Below are 15,437 nucleotides of genomic sequence, written 5' to 3'. Positions count from 1 at the left end.
CAAATACCACCCAGTTCCTGTCCACGCAGACCTAAACCAGAGAGATGCAAACCTCTGCTCTCATCCTACCGACCCCTCCTTACCCCACAGATGGTTACTGGCATTTCCTGGGCTGTTTCACCCCAAAGTACCCAAGCTGCACTGGTGCTGCTCTCCTCAGGCACCCCACCAATGCAGCCAGTGCTCTCAGTAGCTGTTCACTGCTGCAGGTGTTTGACAGACAGACAGACAGAGCTGCCTGGCTGGACAGGCTGGGTGTATGAAGTGATGCAACTGCTGACCTCTCAAACCTCTAAGCCTGCAGTTCACACACAGCCCTGCACCTCACTCCTCCCACTGCTCGCAGTCACACTAACCATGACCCAGAGGGACACCTCTGTCACCTGGAACGTCATCCCGGTGGGTCAGAACTGTGTGAACTGCAGAGAGAAAGAAAACAAATGTTCCTGCTAATCCCTGCCTTCAGTCTGTGCAATCTGCTTTGTGCCATCCTTCCCTGCAGGTCCTTAACAAATCCCCCAGACAAAGCTCTGTTTGCACACGTTAAGACAAAGCCAAATTTTCACCTGCACCTGAGTCTTTAACAGGAAACTCACAGCCTGTGGATTTTTCCTGACTCCAGCTGGACTGAGCTGTTCCTCCTGGCAGACACCAGTGGTGAATCAGAGGCCTCTTGACAAACTTTAAAGCATGAGGTGAGGTTGCTTCCCTGTGCACCTTTGTAAAGGTGTTTTGTATTTGGTTTCTGAATGCCAGAGAAAACAGTCACGTCTGTAACTGGGCTTGATAAGGGCATTTGGAAGAAGTTTCCCACGGTGCTGTGGAAAGAAACAACTTGGACAGCAGAGAAAAGAGGTTCTGTCTGAAAAAGGAGCTCAGAGACTCATTTGTTTAGAGAGCCATGGGATTCAAGTGGAAAATATGGAGCAAAAACTCTGGATCTTCAGGAAAAGTCATGGGCTAACACTGCTATGAAGCCAAAGCCAGGTATCACAGCCAGGGCAAGAACCACAACGTGTCTCACACAAACCTCTCTCAAACTCGGGCAAAGTTGTGAAACTGGAAAATGCAAAATATGTTTGTATTAAAACAAAACATGCAGTCTTTGACCACCATCCTTCACTCTTAACCTGCACCTTCAGAAAGCACATGCTCAGGCTTTAGAGCAAAGTCCTTCCAAGCAGTTCATAAACATAAATTAAAATAAATAAATATATCTATAACTATCAAAGCATTCACTGTGCATCTCTGCAAAAGGTCACTGAAAGACTTGAACAGCCATCAAATCACGCTACAGTTTTCCCATCAGCTCTAACTACTGGCTACTTCACACCGTCCTTCGGGCTCGTTTATATCTGTAGAACTATGTCATCGTGAAGACTTTTAGCAACAAATCGCGCTGAAACCACCGAGCGCATCGCCAGCGGAACGAAAGCACAGCGAGACCACAACAAAGTGCAGCACAACGCAACAGCACCGCAGAAAAACAACAGCGGGGCAACAACAAACCCTGCGCTGATGCGCAGCTCTTCCCGCGCGCAAGAAAACCCCGCTCCTCGAGCTGCGGAGGCCGCGGCTCGGTGACACCGACGGCTCCGGTGGGCGAAGCCCCGAATCTCTGGCCCGCAGCAGGTCGGGGCTCGGCCCCGGTGAGAGCGGCGGGGCCGGAGCCGGCCGGGGGGCACGGCGCGGGGGTCCCGCGTCACGGCGCCGAGCCGGGGCCCGTCCCGGCCGCGCTCTGCCCCGGCCGGGCTCTGCCCGGGGCCCGGCCCCGCCGCGCCGGTGCCGCCGCAGCTCCCGCAGCAACATGGCGGCCGCGGCCCCTCCGCCCCGGGGCCGCCGCGGCCCCGCGCTCACCTTCAGTCAGTTCCATTCTCACGGCCCCGCCGCGTCCGCCCGGCCCCGCGCAGACAAAGGCGGCGGCGGGGGCGGCGCGGGGCCTCCGCCTCCTTCTCCTTCTCCCGCAGCACCAGCAAGGCCGCGACGGAGCCCCGGCCTCGATTTCCGCGCCCCCGCCGCTGGCGCCGGCTCCGCCCCGGGGGAGGCCGCCCGCCCCCAGCGCCCGAGGGAGGCGCTGGCGGGGTCCGGCGGGTCGGCGGCCGAGGGAGGCGCTGGCGGCGGCGGCGCTGGAGCGGCTCTGCCGGTGCGGCCCCGCCGAGCGCCTCCACCCCCGCCCGCCCCCCGCCGCCGCCGCCGCCGCCGCCGCCGCCGCACTGCGCAGCCGCGCGCGCACGCGCCGCCGGCGCCCATTGGCCGCTGGGGCGGCGCCCGCCGCGAGGCATCACGGGAAATGTAGTTCGGCCCGGGGGGGTGGTGGCGGCGTGACCACCCCCCCCCCCCCCCGAGGGGAGCCGGGGACAAACGGGGACTGGGCGGGATTTGTGTCCATTTCTGGGCTCCTCGGACAAGAGGGACAAAGGGCTGGGCTGGGAAGAGCTGTAAGAAAGGAAATTTAGAAAGTGATCCTGCTCCTCGCTTTAGGGACCTTCCAAAGGCCCGCGCACAGCATAAGAACATCTATAGATGAGTCTCCTCAGGAACAGGAGAGGAGACTCATCTATGTCCCTCGTTCCCACCGGAAAAGCTCTTTTATACATCATCTAAATGTGTTTAAAGCCCAGTTTTGTACTAGGAGCTCTGGCAGCAGACTCGGGAGCTCTGTCCCCTTTTTCACCCATCTACCCCATTTTATTTTCTACTTTTTAAAACACTGTTCAACAGTTTGGGCATCCCTTAGCCAAAGGGTTCCAGACCCTTTTTTCATTGGGGCAATGGCATGTTTTTCCCCCTCTAGTCTTGAAAACCAGGCAGCATTTCATGGAATCTCAGAATGGCTCTGGCTGGAAGGGCCCTTAAAAATGTCAAGGGATCAAGTCACCTGTCACCTGCTGGGAACGTTCCTCCAGCCATCTGGGCGTTCCACCCGTCCCTCAGCCACACGGGAGCGGAGTGTTTGCGTCACACACGCCAGGGCTTGTCTCTGCCCCGGACACAGAGCCGTGTCGTGTCCCTCACACACCGAGCCGCGTTCTGTGCGCTCACTGCACGGAGGAGGCTGCGGGCAGGGCCTGCAGCGACACACAGGGCCCGGCCTGCCGCTGCCCGGGGCTATCGGGAGCGGCTCCTCCCGAGCTGCGGCCGCCCCGGATCCCCGGGAGGCTCCTGGGTGCGCTTTAAGGCCCCGGGCAGGCCCCGGTGCGGCTCCGCAGGGCCGGTCCCGAGCGCTCGCCATGCGCATGACGTCATGTGCGACTCCCCGGTCTCACGATGGCGTCACGCCGCTGGCGCGTGACGTCACAACCCGCGCGCCGCCGCCGTTCCCGCGCCCAATCAGCGGCTTTTCCCGAGGGCTCCTCGGGTCAGGCCCCGCCCTGCTCCGCTCCCATTGGGCGGGCCTCCGGCAGGGCCGCGACTCTGACTTTTGATTGGCTGGCGTCGAGGTCGAGCAGGCGTGGCGCGGCGCGATGGCGTCACGGTGCAGGCACCACAGAGCGGTGACGGGCCCGAGCGGCGCGCGCGGGGCACGACGGGACGGGTGGGAGGGGCGGGAGGAGCGCGGCCGGCGGTGAGCGGAACCGGCACCGGAACCGGCACCGGGACCGGGGGACCGAGGCCGGGACTGGCACTAGCATAGCGACCGGAGAGGGGCCGCGCGGGAGCCCCCGGTCCGCCCTCGACGCGCCCGGCGATGGGGCCGGCCGGGCCCCGCTGCCCCCCGGTGCCCACCGGAGCTGCCGCCGCCCCCCGCCGCTGGCGGGGCTGAGGGCCCGCCGCGCCCGGCCCGGCCATGGCTGCGTGCGGCTGTAAGGCGCTGCTGGCCGCGGCCAGGGCCAGGTGAGCCCCGGTGCCCCGGGCCCGCTCCGCGCGGGTCCCACGGGCCTCGGGGGCGGGGGGCTTTGCAGCTTTTATCGCGTTCTCCGCTAAAGCGGCTCCGAGAGACGCGGCGGGGCTCCCCCCCAGAGATGGGGACATGGCACGGCTGGCGCAGCAGGGGCTCTCGGTGTGGCAGCCGTTGCTGGGGGATCGGGCTCGCAGGCACCAGAGCGATTTCAGGGGGCTGGCTCGGTGCTGAGGAGGCCGCTTGGGGTGGGAGGCCTCGGCACGGGGTTCGGCTGTGATGCCTCGGTTCTCGTGCACTGCTCTCACTGAAACGCCTCTCCAGTTTCAGAGGCTCCCGTCTCCTGGCGCACTGCAGCCCTCTGTGCTCCCCAGCCGTTGCTGGGGGATCGGGCTCTCAAGCACCAGAGCAATTTCAGGGGGCTAGCTCGGTGCTAAGGAGGCCGCTTGGGGTGGGATGCCTCGGTTCTCGTGCACTGCTCTCACTGAAACGCCTCTCCAGTTTCAGAGGCTCCCGTCTCCTGGCGCACTGCAGCCCTCTGTGCTCCCCAGCCGTTGCTCTTGTCCAGCTGGTGGATCCCCAGCTCCCCTGGGCCTGCAGGGACTCCAAGAGCCAGCCCTGGCCACGCCGTGCCTGCCTGGGCACTGCCCTGCCTCGCTCAGCTGCCCGCACCCTGCACACCTCCTGCAGCCCCCGGCAGCAGCTGCCAGGGGAATCCCTGCCCCACGGAAAGCCCAGGAACCAGGGAGACAAACCTGCTAAAAGCCCGGCCAAGCAGGTCCCGGTGGCTCCTGCGGGAAGGAAATCCTTGCGACAGAGAGCCGTGGATGAGCTGAAGCATTACTACAATGGATTCCACTTGCTCTGGATTGACACCAAGGTGGCTGCCAGGATGGTGTGGAGGCTGCTCCACGGGCAGGTGCTCACCAGGAGGGAGAGGAGAAGGGTAAGTGCCACAACACCTGGATAAAGTGATGCAGTAAGAGGCTTAACCCCTTCTTTGGACACACTTTGAGTGATAATCTCTGGGTAATCCCTGCTGTGCTTTTCTCTGTACAGCTGCTGAGAACTTGTGCAGATCTCTTCCGGCTGGTTCCCTTCCTGGTGTTTGTCATCGTCCCCTTCATGGAGTTTCTGTTACCTGTGTTCCTGAAGCTCTTCCCTGACATGCTGCCCTCGACGTTTGAGACGGAGTCAAAAAAGGTTTGTGTGCTCTGTGAGGCTGTGGAGCGTCCCCAGCTCCTCAGAGCAGCTGTGCAGGGCTGCGTCCCCTGCCTGCTGCTGCCAGCGAGGCTCAGCCTCACCCAGAGCCTGAGACATCCTCATTCCTGGGCTGAGTGGGACATTGGGAGGCTGTGCTGCAGACAGGGAGCAGAAGGAATGTGCGTAGCTGTGGGGTTTCACCCCCGGATTGGGGTGACCCCAAAAGATGGAAAAGTCCCTCCTCCAACCCGTGCCTTCGAAGAAAGACTCAGTAGTCTTCTGTTGTCTGTTCTCAAGGTAGTTTATTGTTGGTTATCTAAAAGATTCTTCTCCTGAGCTGCCGTGGCCCGTTCAGCAGCTCAGACAAAGGCACACTGCCCTCCCAGGGGCTGCTGCCATCTTTGATATCACACATTACGTGTTCCATGTTTATACCTTTTCCCCAATGCCTACTATCTATATTGAATGGTGACTTTCTACTCTAAACCAATCTGTGAGTGCCAACATCACCAAAGACATGGAGGTTAGGAAGGAGAAAGAAAGAGGACAGAGCACACCCAAATCCCTCCATCTTAGAACCCCTGACCCCCATGTACAAAACTTGGACCCCTGCGTACAAGGCTTAAAACCCCCCTGTACAGCACTCAAAAACCCTTCCTTTCACTTCGTGACTACTCCTGCTACAATATCTAAACTTTTGTGACTTCTTGTTCTTCCTGCAAAGTTGATAAATTGTCCCATGGGTCAGATTCAAAGCCACAGGGGTCTCTGGCTGCATGCCAGGGTCTCAGATGCTTCTGACCTGGGCCTGGAATGTCCGAGAATGTCTGAGGGACATTCTGAGTTCTGACACACAGCAATTCCATTTTCTGGTTTATAACTCTGTATTTCCCAAACGAAGGAAGAGAAGCTGAAGAAGAAGTTGAATGCAAGGCTGGAGTTAGCCAAGTTCCTGCGGGAGACCATTGCAGAGATGGCCAAAAGGAACAAGGCAGACACAGCCCAAGGGAAACAATTCTCCTTTTACCTGCACGAGGTAGGATGGCAGCCATGGCACAGACACTCCTTCAGAGCTGCTGGCTGGGGCAGAGAACACGGGATTTGCACCAGGGTTGTGGGGACAGAGCAGCTGTCAGGGGCTGTTCCCTGGGTGCCTCCCTGCCCACCCTGCAGTCAGAGCCCTGCTCAGGAGAATTCCCAGCCTGGAAGGGCACACCTTTCACCCCCTGGAACTTCCAGTGGCCGCTTAGTAACAGTTTCACTGTGACTTTTAACTGGATCTCCAGCAGGGACAGGTATTCCCCTGTGAGGAGGGGAAAGGGAGGACATTCCCAGCTGGGGATCCCTCTCAGCTCTGGGCTGTTTGTGCCTTCCCTCAGCTCCTGTGACTTTTAACTGTATCATGAGGTTCCCAGCTGGGGATCCCACTCAGGGCTGTTCGTGCCTCCCCTCAGCTCCATCCCAGCAGCCCAGCCCTGCTCACAGGAATTCCCAGCCTGGAAGGGCACACCTTTCCCCCCCTGGAACTTCCAGTGGCTGCTGAATAACACTTTCACTGTGACTTTTAACTGTATCATGCTGTCTCCAGTGGGGACTGGAGGGGAAGGGAGGGAGGTTCCCAGCTGGGGATCCCACTGTATCTTGCTTCTCCAGCAGGGACAGGCATTCCCCAGTGAGGAGGGGAAGGGGGGAGGTTCCCAGCTGGGGATCCCACTGTATCCTGCTGTCTCCAGCAGGAATTCCCCAGTGAGGAGGGGGAAGGGGGGAGGTTCCCAGCTGGGAATCCCACTGTATCTTGCTTCTCCAGCAGGGACAGGCATTTCTCAGTCAGGAGGGGAAGGGGGGAGGTTCCCAGCTGGGGATCCCACTCAGCTCAGGGCTGTTCCTGCCTCCCCTCAGCTCGTGTGACTTTTAACTGTATGGTGAGGTTCCCAGCTGGGGATCCCACTGTATGCTGCTGTCTCCAGCAGGAATTCCCCAGTGAGGAAGGGGAAGGGGGGAGGTTCCCAGCTGGGGATCCCACTGTATCCTGCTGTCTCCAGCAGGAATTCCCCAGTGAGGAGGGGGAAGGGGGGAGGTTCCCAGCTGGGGATCCCACTGTATCTTGCTTCTCCAGCAGGGACAGGCATTTCCCAGTCAGGAGGGGAAGGGGGGAGGTTCCCAGCTGGGGATCCCTCTCAGCTCAGGGCTGTTTGTGCCGTCCCTCAGCTCCTGTGACTTTTAACTGTATCATGAGGTTCCCAGCTGGGGATCCCACTCAGGGCTGTTCGTGCCTCCCCTCAGCTCCATCCCAGCAGCCCAGCCCTGCTCACAGGAATTCCCAGCCTGGAAGGACACACCTTTCACCCCCTGGAACTTCCAGTGGCTGCTGAATAACACTTTCACTGTGACTTTTAACTGTATCCTGCTGTCTCCAGCGGGGACTGGAGGGGAAGGGAGGGAGGTTCCCAGCTGGGGATCCCACTGTATCTTGCTTCTCCAGCAGGGACAGGCATTCCCCAGTGAGGAGGGGAAGGGGGGAGGTTCCCAGCTGGGGATCCCACTGTATCCTGCTGTCTCCAGCAGGAATTCCCCAGTGAGGAGGGGAAGGGGTGGAGGTTCCCAGCTGGGAATCCCACTGTATCTTGCTTCTCCAGCAGGGACAGGCATTTCCCAGTCAGGAGGGGAAGGGGGGAGGTTCCCAGCTGGGGATCCCACTCAGCTCAGGGCTGTTCGTGCCTCCCCTCAGCTCCTGTGACTTTTAACTGTATGGTGAGGTTCCCAGCTGGGGATCCCACTGTATGCTGCTGTCTCCAGCAGGCACAGGCATTCCCCAGTGAGGAAGGGGAAGGGGGGAGGTTCCCAGCCGGGGATCCCACTCAGCTCAGGGCTGTTCCTGCCTCCCCTCAGCGCCGTCCCAGCGGCCAGCAGCCCAGCACGCAGGAGGTCGTGCACTTCTCCAAGCTCTTTGAGGACGAGCTGACCCTGGAGCACCTGGAGAGGCCGCAGCTGGTGGCCCTGTGCAAGCTGCTGGAGCTGCAGCCCCTGGGCACCAACAACCTGCTGCGCTTCCAGCTGCTGATGCGGCTGCGCAGCATCAAGGCCGACGACGAGGTGGGTGTGCAGCAGCAGCCAGGAGCTGCCCACAGCCCCTCAGAGCAGGGGAGTGTGGTTAATGAGAGTCAGATCCTCCCCAGGACAGATCCCAGAAGAAAAAAGGATCACCTCCCTGCAGCCTTGTAGTCTTTGGGGAGCTGTAGCTGAGGTGGCGTTGCAGATGTTGCCACTGGAATGTTTCCTTTTGGAGCCATGCTAACTTATAAAAAGAGATGCTTTTTGATGTGCAGTGGGGTTATTTGGGAAATGGAACCAGACTTTCACGTGCAGAGTGCAGGGACAGCAAGTAGTGGCCATAAGTTGCAGCAAGGGAAATTTCAACTTGATAAGAAAAAGAATTAAAATCAGTGAGGGGGTGAACAGTGGAACATGTTGTATGGAGGCTGTGAAATCCCCATCCCTGAAGAGGTTCAAAGCACAAATGGAAAATGCAGAGCAATTTTGAGCAGGAAATTGGACTGGGGACCTCCAGAAGTTCCTTCAGGTGCAGCAGGGTCTTTGTCACTCTAGAACACGAAACAGAAAGATGTGGACATTGGATTTTCTAAGGCAAAAGAGTGAAGTTTAATTCTGACTCTAGTATTTATAGCTCTTTAAAAGTGACAGTGGGTTGGAGGGTGACAATGCCACCTCTCCAATGACACTGGACAAACCAACAGTCCATCACATTTCTCCTCCTCCATAAAAGAATGCAAACCAATATTTCCATAAAGTGTGTGACAAAGCTTGTTACAACGATGTAAACATCAGAAGGCTTAGAAAAAACTTAAAAAATCAGGGTGACAGGTCTTGGCTTACCTGTGCCTGGCTGGGAACGTTGCTGTTCATTCCAGATGATTGCCAAGGAAGGGGTCAGTGGCCTGAGCGTGCCGGAGCTGCAGAGCGCCTGCAGGGCCAGAGGGATGCGGTCACTGGGGCTCTCTGAGGAGCAGCTGAAGGAGCAGCTGGGGCAGGTGAGTGTGCCCTGGCCTGGGCTGCTGTGAGGACAGGCTCCAGGCAGTGCTCAGGTGCAGCAGGCACAGCTTCCTGAGAATTCATGCATGAGTTTCAAGCTGAATCCTCAGCCAGAGAGCTGAGCTCTAAAGCATGAAGGCTCCAGATTATGTCCTAGACTAAAGAGAAAACCAAATAGAACCAGGGCCAGGTAGGATACCCCCCACTTCACCTTGCTCCTAACTCTTCAGACTCATTTCTTCTCATTATGGTAACTTAAAACTGTATTACCCAAACTCAAGATTGCTTTAAGGACAGAGTGTTGTATTAATAAATACTCACGTAGAGCCAATAGGAAGCAATTTTTCCTTCTGTTTTCTTCCAACAGTGGCTGGATCTGCATTTAAAGGAGAACATTCCTTCTTCTCTCCTCCTGCTTTCCCGTGCCTTGTACTTAATAGACCTAAAGCCACAATCTGTTCCCATTCCACAGAGCAAGGCAAGTGTTTGAATAAAGCTGTTAGGTTAATAGCTCAACCATTATGCGTTATAAAAGTGAAGGATTGTGACAGAATCTTGTTTTCTGAGCCTGCAAGTGGACTGAAGTTGTGCCTCTGTGTTCTTCTGCAGACAGCTGAAGCTGCTGGAGTGATGACATCTGTGCTTGAAGGTCAGGAGACCCTCCTGGATCCCGCCCCTGTTGTACAGGGAAGAAAGGTAGAAACAGCAGTCTGCAAGCAGGAAAACATGTGCTGAAATGGTTGGGAATTGGCGTGGCCAAACCTTTCCAAAGCTGGACAAAACCAGTGTTTGACACCACGGCACAGAGCACGAGCAGTGTCTGTTCCTGCACTGTGTGGGTGTTTTCCCCCCAAGAGCCTCACAGCTGCATGCTGTGATTTGAGAGGCAAGGGAAGGGAGCGGGGATCTGTGGTGGCACAGCTGGTGCTGAGCCTGCGAGCAGCTGGTTATTCAGTGCCATGGTGCTGGCTCCTAGCCAGGGAGGACCCAACCTGAATTGCTTCAGGCCTCAGCCCAGGTACGTTCAGCTCAGAGGAACCAGTTAAAGAGGACTTGTTTTTAGCCCTCCTAGTGAATTTGGGTTCAGTTGTCCAGGACAAAATGAGCCAAAATATCTGGAGTAAGAAAGCCAGAGCATATGGTTCTCAGCATCACACTGCAGTGAATTCCTTAGATTAGTCCCAGCTGATAAAAGCAGCAGCAGGAATCAAAGAATATTGTATCAACTGCCAGAAATATTTCTACAAAGTTAAATTGTGCTGGGAAAACAATGGAAATGCCAGCACAGCTTTCACAGAGTTTGCAGGGAACAGCCTTGTCAGGAGGGAGAAGGGCCTGGGGGGGTCAGCCCTTTCTGAGAGGGTTCTGTGACTTACAGCTGCTTTTTCCTTGAAGAATGAAGAATTTGTGTCCCAGCCAACAGAGAAATTGCCATTCTCTGAAGCATCAGTGAAGCCTCCCCCTCGAGAGGTGAGCTTGTCAGAGTTCTTACACTTCCCAAAAGAGATTGTTCTTCACACAGCTTGCAGCCAAACCGAGGAAGTTTGGAGGACGGGATGCTGTGAACGCTGCTGAGTTCAGGGAGCAGCTGGAGAAACTGGATGAGAACTGCACTGGGGGCTGTTCAATACAAAGATACCACACATGGCAGAGAGCAGTCAAACTGGGGGAATTACTGGTATATCCTTGTACTGGTATATCCTTGTACTCTTCCTTAATAATCTGCCTTGGGCCACTAGGACAGAGGAGCCTTCCCTTGGAGTCAGCAGGGTAAGAGACACTTTGTAGCTGTAAAAATTGCAGTGTTTATCTTTGTTTTGCCCATTTTCTTCCTGTGGATATTTGATTTCAATTTAGGTGCTTATGTGCACATTTGGGATGCTGCTTAAGGCAAGTTTGGGAGTCCAGCCAGGCTCCTGTCTCCTTTAACCTGAAGAACTTTGCTCCTTATCAACTGTTACTCTCCAGAGCAGCTTCCCATGCTAAATGGGAAGACGCCTTCAGAAAAGATTTTGAATTTCAAGAGACATTTGTACTGCCTAAAATATGCCTTTTTCTTTTGCCCCTAGACCAAAATGGAAGCATCCCAGAGCAGCAAGGCTGGTGCCAATGGAGCCTAACCTGGAGCCAGCACTGGGGGGAAGCAGCTTCCATCTCCACACCTCCTGCAGAGGGAGCAGGGATTTCCCAGGAGGCTGCTCTACATGAGGAGGCAGTAGCCCTCAGGAGCCTCTCTCTCTGTCCCAAGCTTGTTAGCAACTAGGCCACTGCTGTCTGGATGGCCCCAGACATCTCTTTTGTGCTGGATCCTTGCCCTGCTACTTTTAACTTATGGTGTAAATATGTTAATAATGGTGCTGCTGTCTGTGCTGTTCCTCAGCAGGTGTTTGTGCTTAGCAAAGGCAGCTTTTCGTGTTAGAATGGCCTGTGCACAGAACAAGCTGGGCTGGAGTCCAGCAAAGCCCGTTCTGCAGTGTGAAATCCTCTGCAGGAACATCCCCACACACCCAGGGCCAGCAGCTTGTCCTGAGGGTCACAGCTCAGGCTCTTGGTCCTTTTTAGGGTGTTTTAGTGACCCACGTGGCCACAGGGAGGGAGGGAGCAGCACTCTGCTGTGGTAGGACTGATCAGAAGGGCTTCAGGCCTTGCTGGACAGGAGCAGCCTCCACCTGTGAGTGTTTGCTTCCCCAGTGGGAGCTGTGCAGGTGCCACACACTGTGACAGAATCAGACTTGCACTTTCAGGATCCCTCTGGGTCACGAGAGGGAACAACCTGGACCTGCATCCCTCTCCCAAGCTGGAGCTTTGGTTAATCCTCACCAGGCTCAGAATACACTCCAAGTGCTCTCCAGACTTGCAAAGTGACTCCTCACACACTCCAGTGATGGCTCAGTTTTTGCCAGACTCTCAGAGGATTTTGAAAAGCTGTTTTTAGCATTTGTTAAATTTTTTACTCTGTCCTTTGTAAATGCTGAGAAATTACTCACATTATGGATTTTAAATATGTATATTTGTACTTACTGTAAAATTAGATTTGGTGCTAAGTAGGAATGAAATGTCTCTTCCAGAGCTCAGCCAGCCTTTAGAACAACCCGACTGAAAGCCAGTTCTCCAAGCTCAGGTGTGAGCAGCACTTTAAACCCGAGGCCTCGGGCTCCTGCAGCAGCACAGAGCCAGCTGTCAGGTGTCCTGAGCCCTTAGCTCTGTACCTGAGCCTCTCCTTGTTCACCCAGCCCGTCCACAGTGCTGGGTCTGTGTCTAATAAATGGGAACAAATGTTATTTCAATAAAATAGCACCTTGCTGTGGAGTCACTGCTGCCTCTTAGCGCCACGGTGAGGGAAGGCATCTCCTCCCGCCTGGTGCTCCAGCCCGTGCCTGCTCCACTCCCAAACCCGGCTGGGTTTCTCTGGCAGCCTTTGGAAGCCCGGGGAGGTTTGGGGTGAAACCATCAGGTAACAGCTCCTTCATTTGCCAGCCGGCCTCCACCGGCCTGGAGAGCTCCCTGCCCCATCCGAGGACCGAGCTGTGCCGGCTCCGAGGGCTCTGCCCCTCGAGCCCTCCTGCGGGCACCCCTGCTCCGAGCGGAGGGAGAGGAGGAGGCTGGCGGCTGTCCTGGGCGGGATGAAGGCAGAGCCGGCCAGCACATTCCTCCGCTGAGAGGTTTCACAGATGGAGAGTGCAGAGGGACTGGCGGGGAGCCCGGGCATCACCTGGGCATCACCTGGGCACCGCCCTGCCGCGGGCGAGCTCCGGGTGGGCTCTGGTGCCTCCCTCGTCCCCACCCTCCAGCCGTGCGGCACCACGACCGCGTCACACTGGTGTGTGTGCTCGGGCCCACGCGTCCATTTGCCTCCTGTGTTTTCAATTTAGAAAGATCTGGAAGCTGGGACTCGCTCTTCCTTGGCTGTCCCGCGGTGACCACCGGCCCCACGCCCGTGTTCAGCCTGAAGTGAGCACCGGCTGTGGCAGCCTCCCTCCTCCCAGGGAGCCGGAGAGGGGGATGGACCCTTTCCACACCTCTGAACAAACCCATTTTCAGATCAAAAAGCCAGCCAGCTTTTTTTCCCAGCCTCACAGGTCGCTGCTGCCGCGGGGCTCTTGGGGACGTGCCCACTCTCACCTCTGCCTGGCATGCGGGGACCCCAGCACCTTCCCGGGACCCCAGAACCCTGCAGGCACGCAGGGGGGAGAGGCAGCAATTCTGCTGCATGACCTTCCGAGCGAGGGGAGGAAACGACCCCCGTGGAGCCCCATAAATCACGGGATTCTGTTCTGCAACGCCGGGCAAACGAAACGCTGCGGAGATCCAAAGCCGTGTGTGCTTTGGCGCGGGGAGAGCTTTTCCAGCCACGCCGGTGCCAAACACCTTCCAGTCTCCCCTCAGCCTGGAGAACCAGCTCCTCGGCTGTTTATCCTTCCCCCGGGCATGCTCGCACTCTCTCCGCTCCGGCTCGCAGCCGGGGGTTGTGGCGCCCGTGTCCGTCGCTCCTCGCCCCGCGGCTGGGCCAGCGCCTCGCCCGGAGCCGGGGCAGCGCCTCGCCCGGAGCCGGGGCTGCACCTCGCCCGGAGCCGGGGCTTTCTGCCTGGAACCGGGGCTGCGCCTCGCCCGGAGCCGGGGCTGCACCTCGCCCGCAGCCGGGGCTGCACCTCGCCCGGAGCCGGGGCTGCACCTCGCCCGGAGCCGGGGCTTTCTGCCTGGAACCGGGGCAGTGCCTCGCCCGGAGCCGGGGCCGCGCCTCGCCCGGAGCCGGGGCCGAGCCTCGCCCGGAGCCGGGGCTGCACCTCGCCCGGAGCCGGGGCTGCACCTCGCCCGGAGCCGGGGCTTTCTGCCTGGAACCGGGGCAGCGCCTCGCCCGGAGCCGGGGCCGCGCTTCGCCCGGAGCCGGGGCTTTCTGCCCGGTGCTGCTCCTGCGGCAGCGCCAGCCCCGGGCCTTGCGTCAGCCTCCTCCCCAGAAAGCTGCTGCGGAAAGATGCCCCGGTCAGCACTTTTGGAGGAGATTAGTATTCAGAGGGAAAAGCAGTGATTTAGTGCGGCCCAAGCACAACAAAGGCTGGGATTTACAGCTCCCGGATCCCAGCAGCGCATTCCTGCAGCCCTTCTGCCTCTGCTGTAAATGTGTAACAAAGGAGATGGAGCTCTAGCCCAGCCTAAAGTCGGGCACGACAAGGGCTCCCTTGTCAAACCTTGCATGGAGAGGAATGGGGTGCAGGTGGCAATGTCCCCAAGGTGTCCCCAGGGATGGGCCCATCCCACTGCCCACCCTGCTTCTCCTCATGGTGCCCACATGGTGCAGGGCAGGGCCCAGGACAGTAGGGTTTGGGGGAGCTGTGTGCCCCAGCTGCAGCTGCACACACCTGGCTCTGGCTCTGCTCGGCTCTGGGGGGCTGGAGCTGCACCCTGGGGTGCTGCTGACCCCACAGCTGGGTGGGACACGGGGGATGGAGGGCTCAGTCCCCACACACCCGCTGAGCCCTGCTCTGAACTGTGGGACCTGTGCAGAGGTGGAATAATGGCACAGGAGGTTCCTGAACGGCTGGCAGGGGGACAAAGCCCAGCTCAGCGCTGGCAGAGCAGCCACGTCCTGGGCTGGGGCCAGGAGATTGTCCCGGCCCTGCACAGTCCGAGGGCTTTAAAAGGAGAGAACGAGGAAGGCGAGGAGGGGAGAAGACAAAGGATGCTGTGAGAGCCAAACGTGCTGGAGGCCAAGCACTCAGCAGCCACCGGTGCCCAACACACCCCACCCGCTCAGGGGCTCCTGAGGGCAGCACCTGCAGCTCCTCCATGGCTCTGGAGCCATTTCCCAAGGGATCCTGTCCCATCTCCCTCCTAACCTTGGTGCTGGGCAGAGCTGGAGGGGCTGCAGGCATCCCCTGGGCAGGGCCCAGCCGGGAGGTGCTCTGTCCTGCAGGTCCCCTCCAGCGCTGGGTGGGGTCTGTGGGGTGCTGAGGTCAGTTTTGGGGTATGCCTATCTCCCAGACTGCCCACATGGAGAGGATGGCTTATCAGGAAGAGTAGAGAGGAGCTGCACCTTCCTGCTGGGCTCCAGCATTCAGGCAGCCCTGTCCCATCAGCCTCTGTGGTTTCTGGTGGCCTCCAGCCAGGGCAGCACCCTCCGTGCCCTGTCCCCATGTCCCCACAGAGCACAGTGGGCACCCAGCTGCACGTGCCCCTTCCCCAGCCCGGCAGGGAGCACCAACAGCTCTGCTGCAGCTGCTCTGCTTATTATCATATTTAATTGCCCTCCTGGTAACCCCAGGAAATGAGCAGGAGACGGTGAGAGCTGCAGTTTGGGATGATGTAAACAGCAACCCCAGCTCTCCCTGCGCCGCGCCAAGCCGGTCCC

At 58.3% G+C, this 15,437-nt stretch overlaps 2 protein-coding genes across 11 annotated transcripts in view; one reads left to right on the top strand and one right to left on the bottom strand.

Annotated features, from left to right (window-relative positions):
- Positions 1 to 2,189, bottom strand: part of NSD3 (nuclear receptor binding SET domain protein 3) — a 39,232-nt gene extending 37,043 nt beyond the window's left edge. For all 6 annotated transcript variants that reach the window (XR_005259629.1, XM_038160226.1, XM_038160228.1 and 3 more), the window contains exon 1: positions 1,858 to 2,189. The gene's annotated coding sequence lies outside the window, so the exon portion shown is untranslated. The remainder of the gene's footprint in view (positions 1 to 1,857) is intronic.
- Positions 2,190 to 3,522: 1,333 nt separating this feature from the next.
- Positions 3,523 to 11,675, top strand: LETM2 (leucine zipper and EF-hand containing transmembrane protein 2). Of its 5 annotated transcripts, XM_038160474.1 has the most exons (10): positions 3,527 to 3,834; positions 4,340 to 4,784; positions 4,898 to 5,041; positions 5,943 to 6,077; positions 7,931 to 8,134; positions 8,971 to 9,090; positions 9,459 to 9,569; positions 9,701 to 9,787; positions 10,487 to 10,561; positions 11,161 to 11,675. In XM_038160474.1, the coding sequence occupies exons 1-10, from the start codon at positions 3,788 to 3,790 to the stop codon at positions 11,209 to 11,211; spliced, it is 1,419 nt and encodes a 472-aa protein (XP_038016402.1). In that variant the 5' UTR covers positions 3,527 to 3,787; the 3' UTR covers positions 11,212 to 11,675. The 5 variants fall into 5 exon arrangements, with proteins under 5 accessions (XP_038016406.1, XP_038016402.1, XP_038016403.1 ...); XM_038160475.1 differs by lacking the exon at positions 9,459 to 9,569; XM_038160476.1 differs by lacking the exon at positions 11,161 to 11,675 and having other exon boundaries at positions 10,470 to 10,547.
- The last annotated feature ends 3,762 nt before the right edge of the window (positions 11,676 to 15,437 follow it).

Source organism: Motacilla alba, chromosome 22 (genome assembly GCF_015832195.1).
Source record: "Motacilla alba alba isolate MOTALB_02 chromosome 22, Motacilla_alba_V1.0_pri, whole genome shotgun sequence".
Lineage (NCBI taxonomy): Eukaryota > Metazoa > Chordata > Aves > Passeriformes > Motacillidae > Motacilla > Motacilla alba.
Note: the sequence above shows the minus strand (reverse complement) of the source record. Positions and strands in the feature narration are given on the sequence as shown.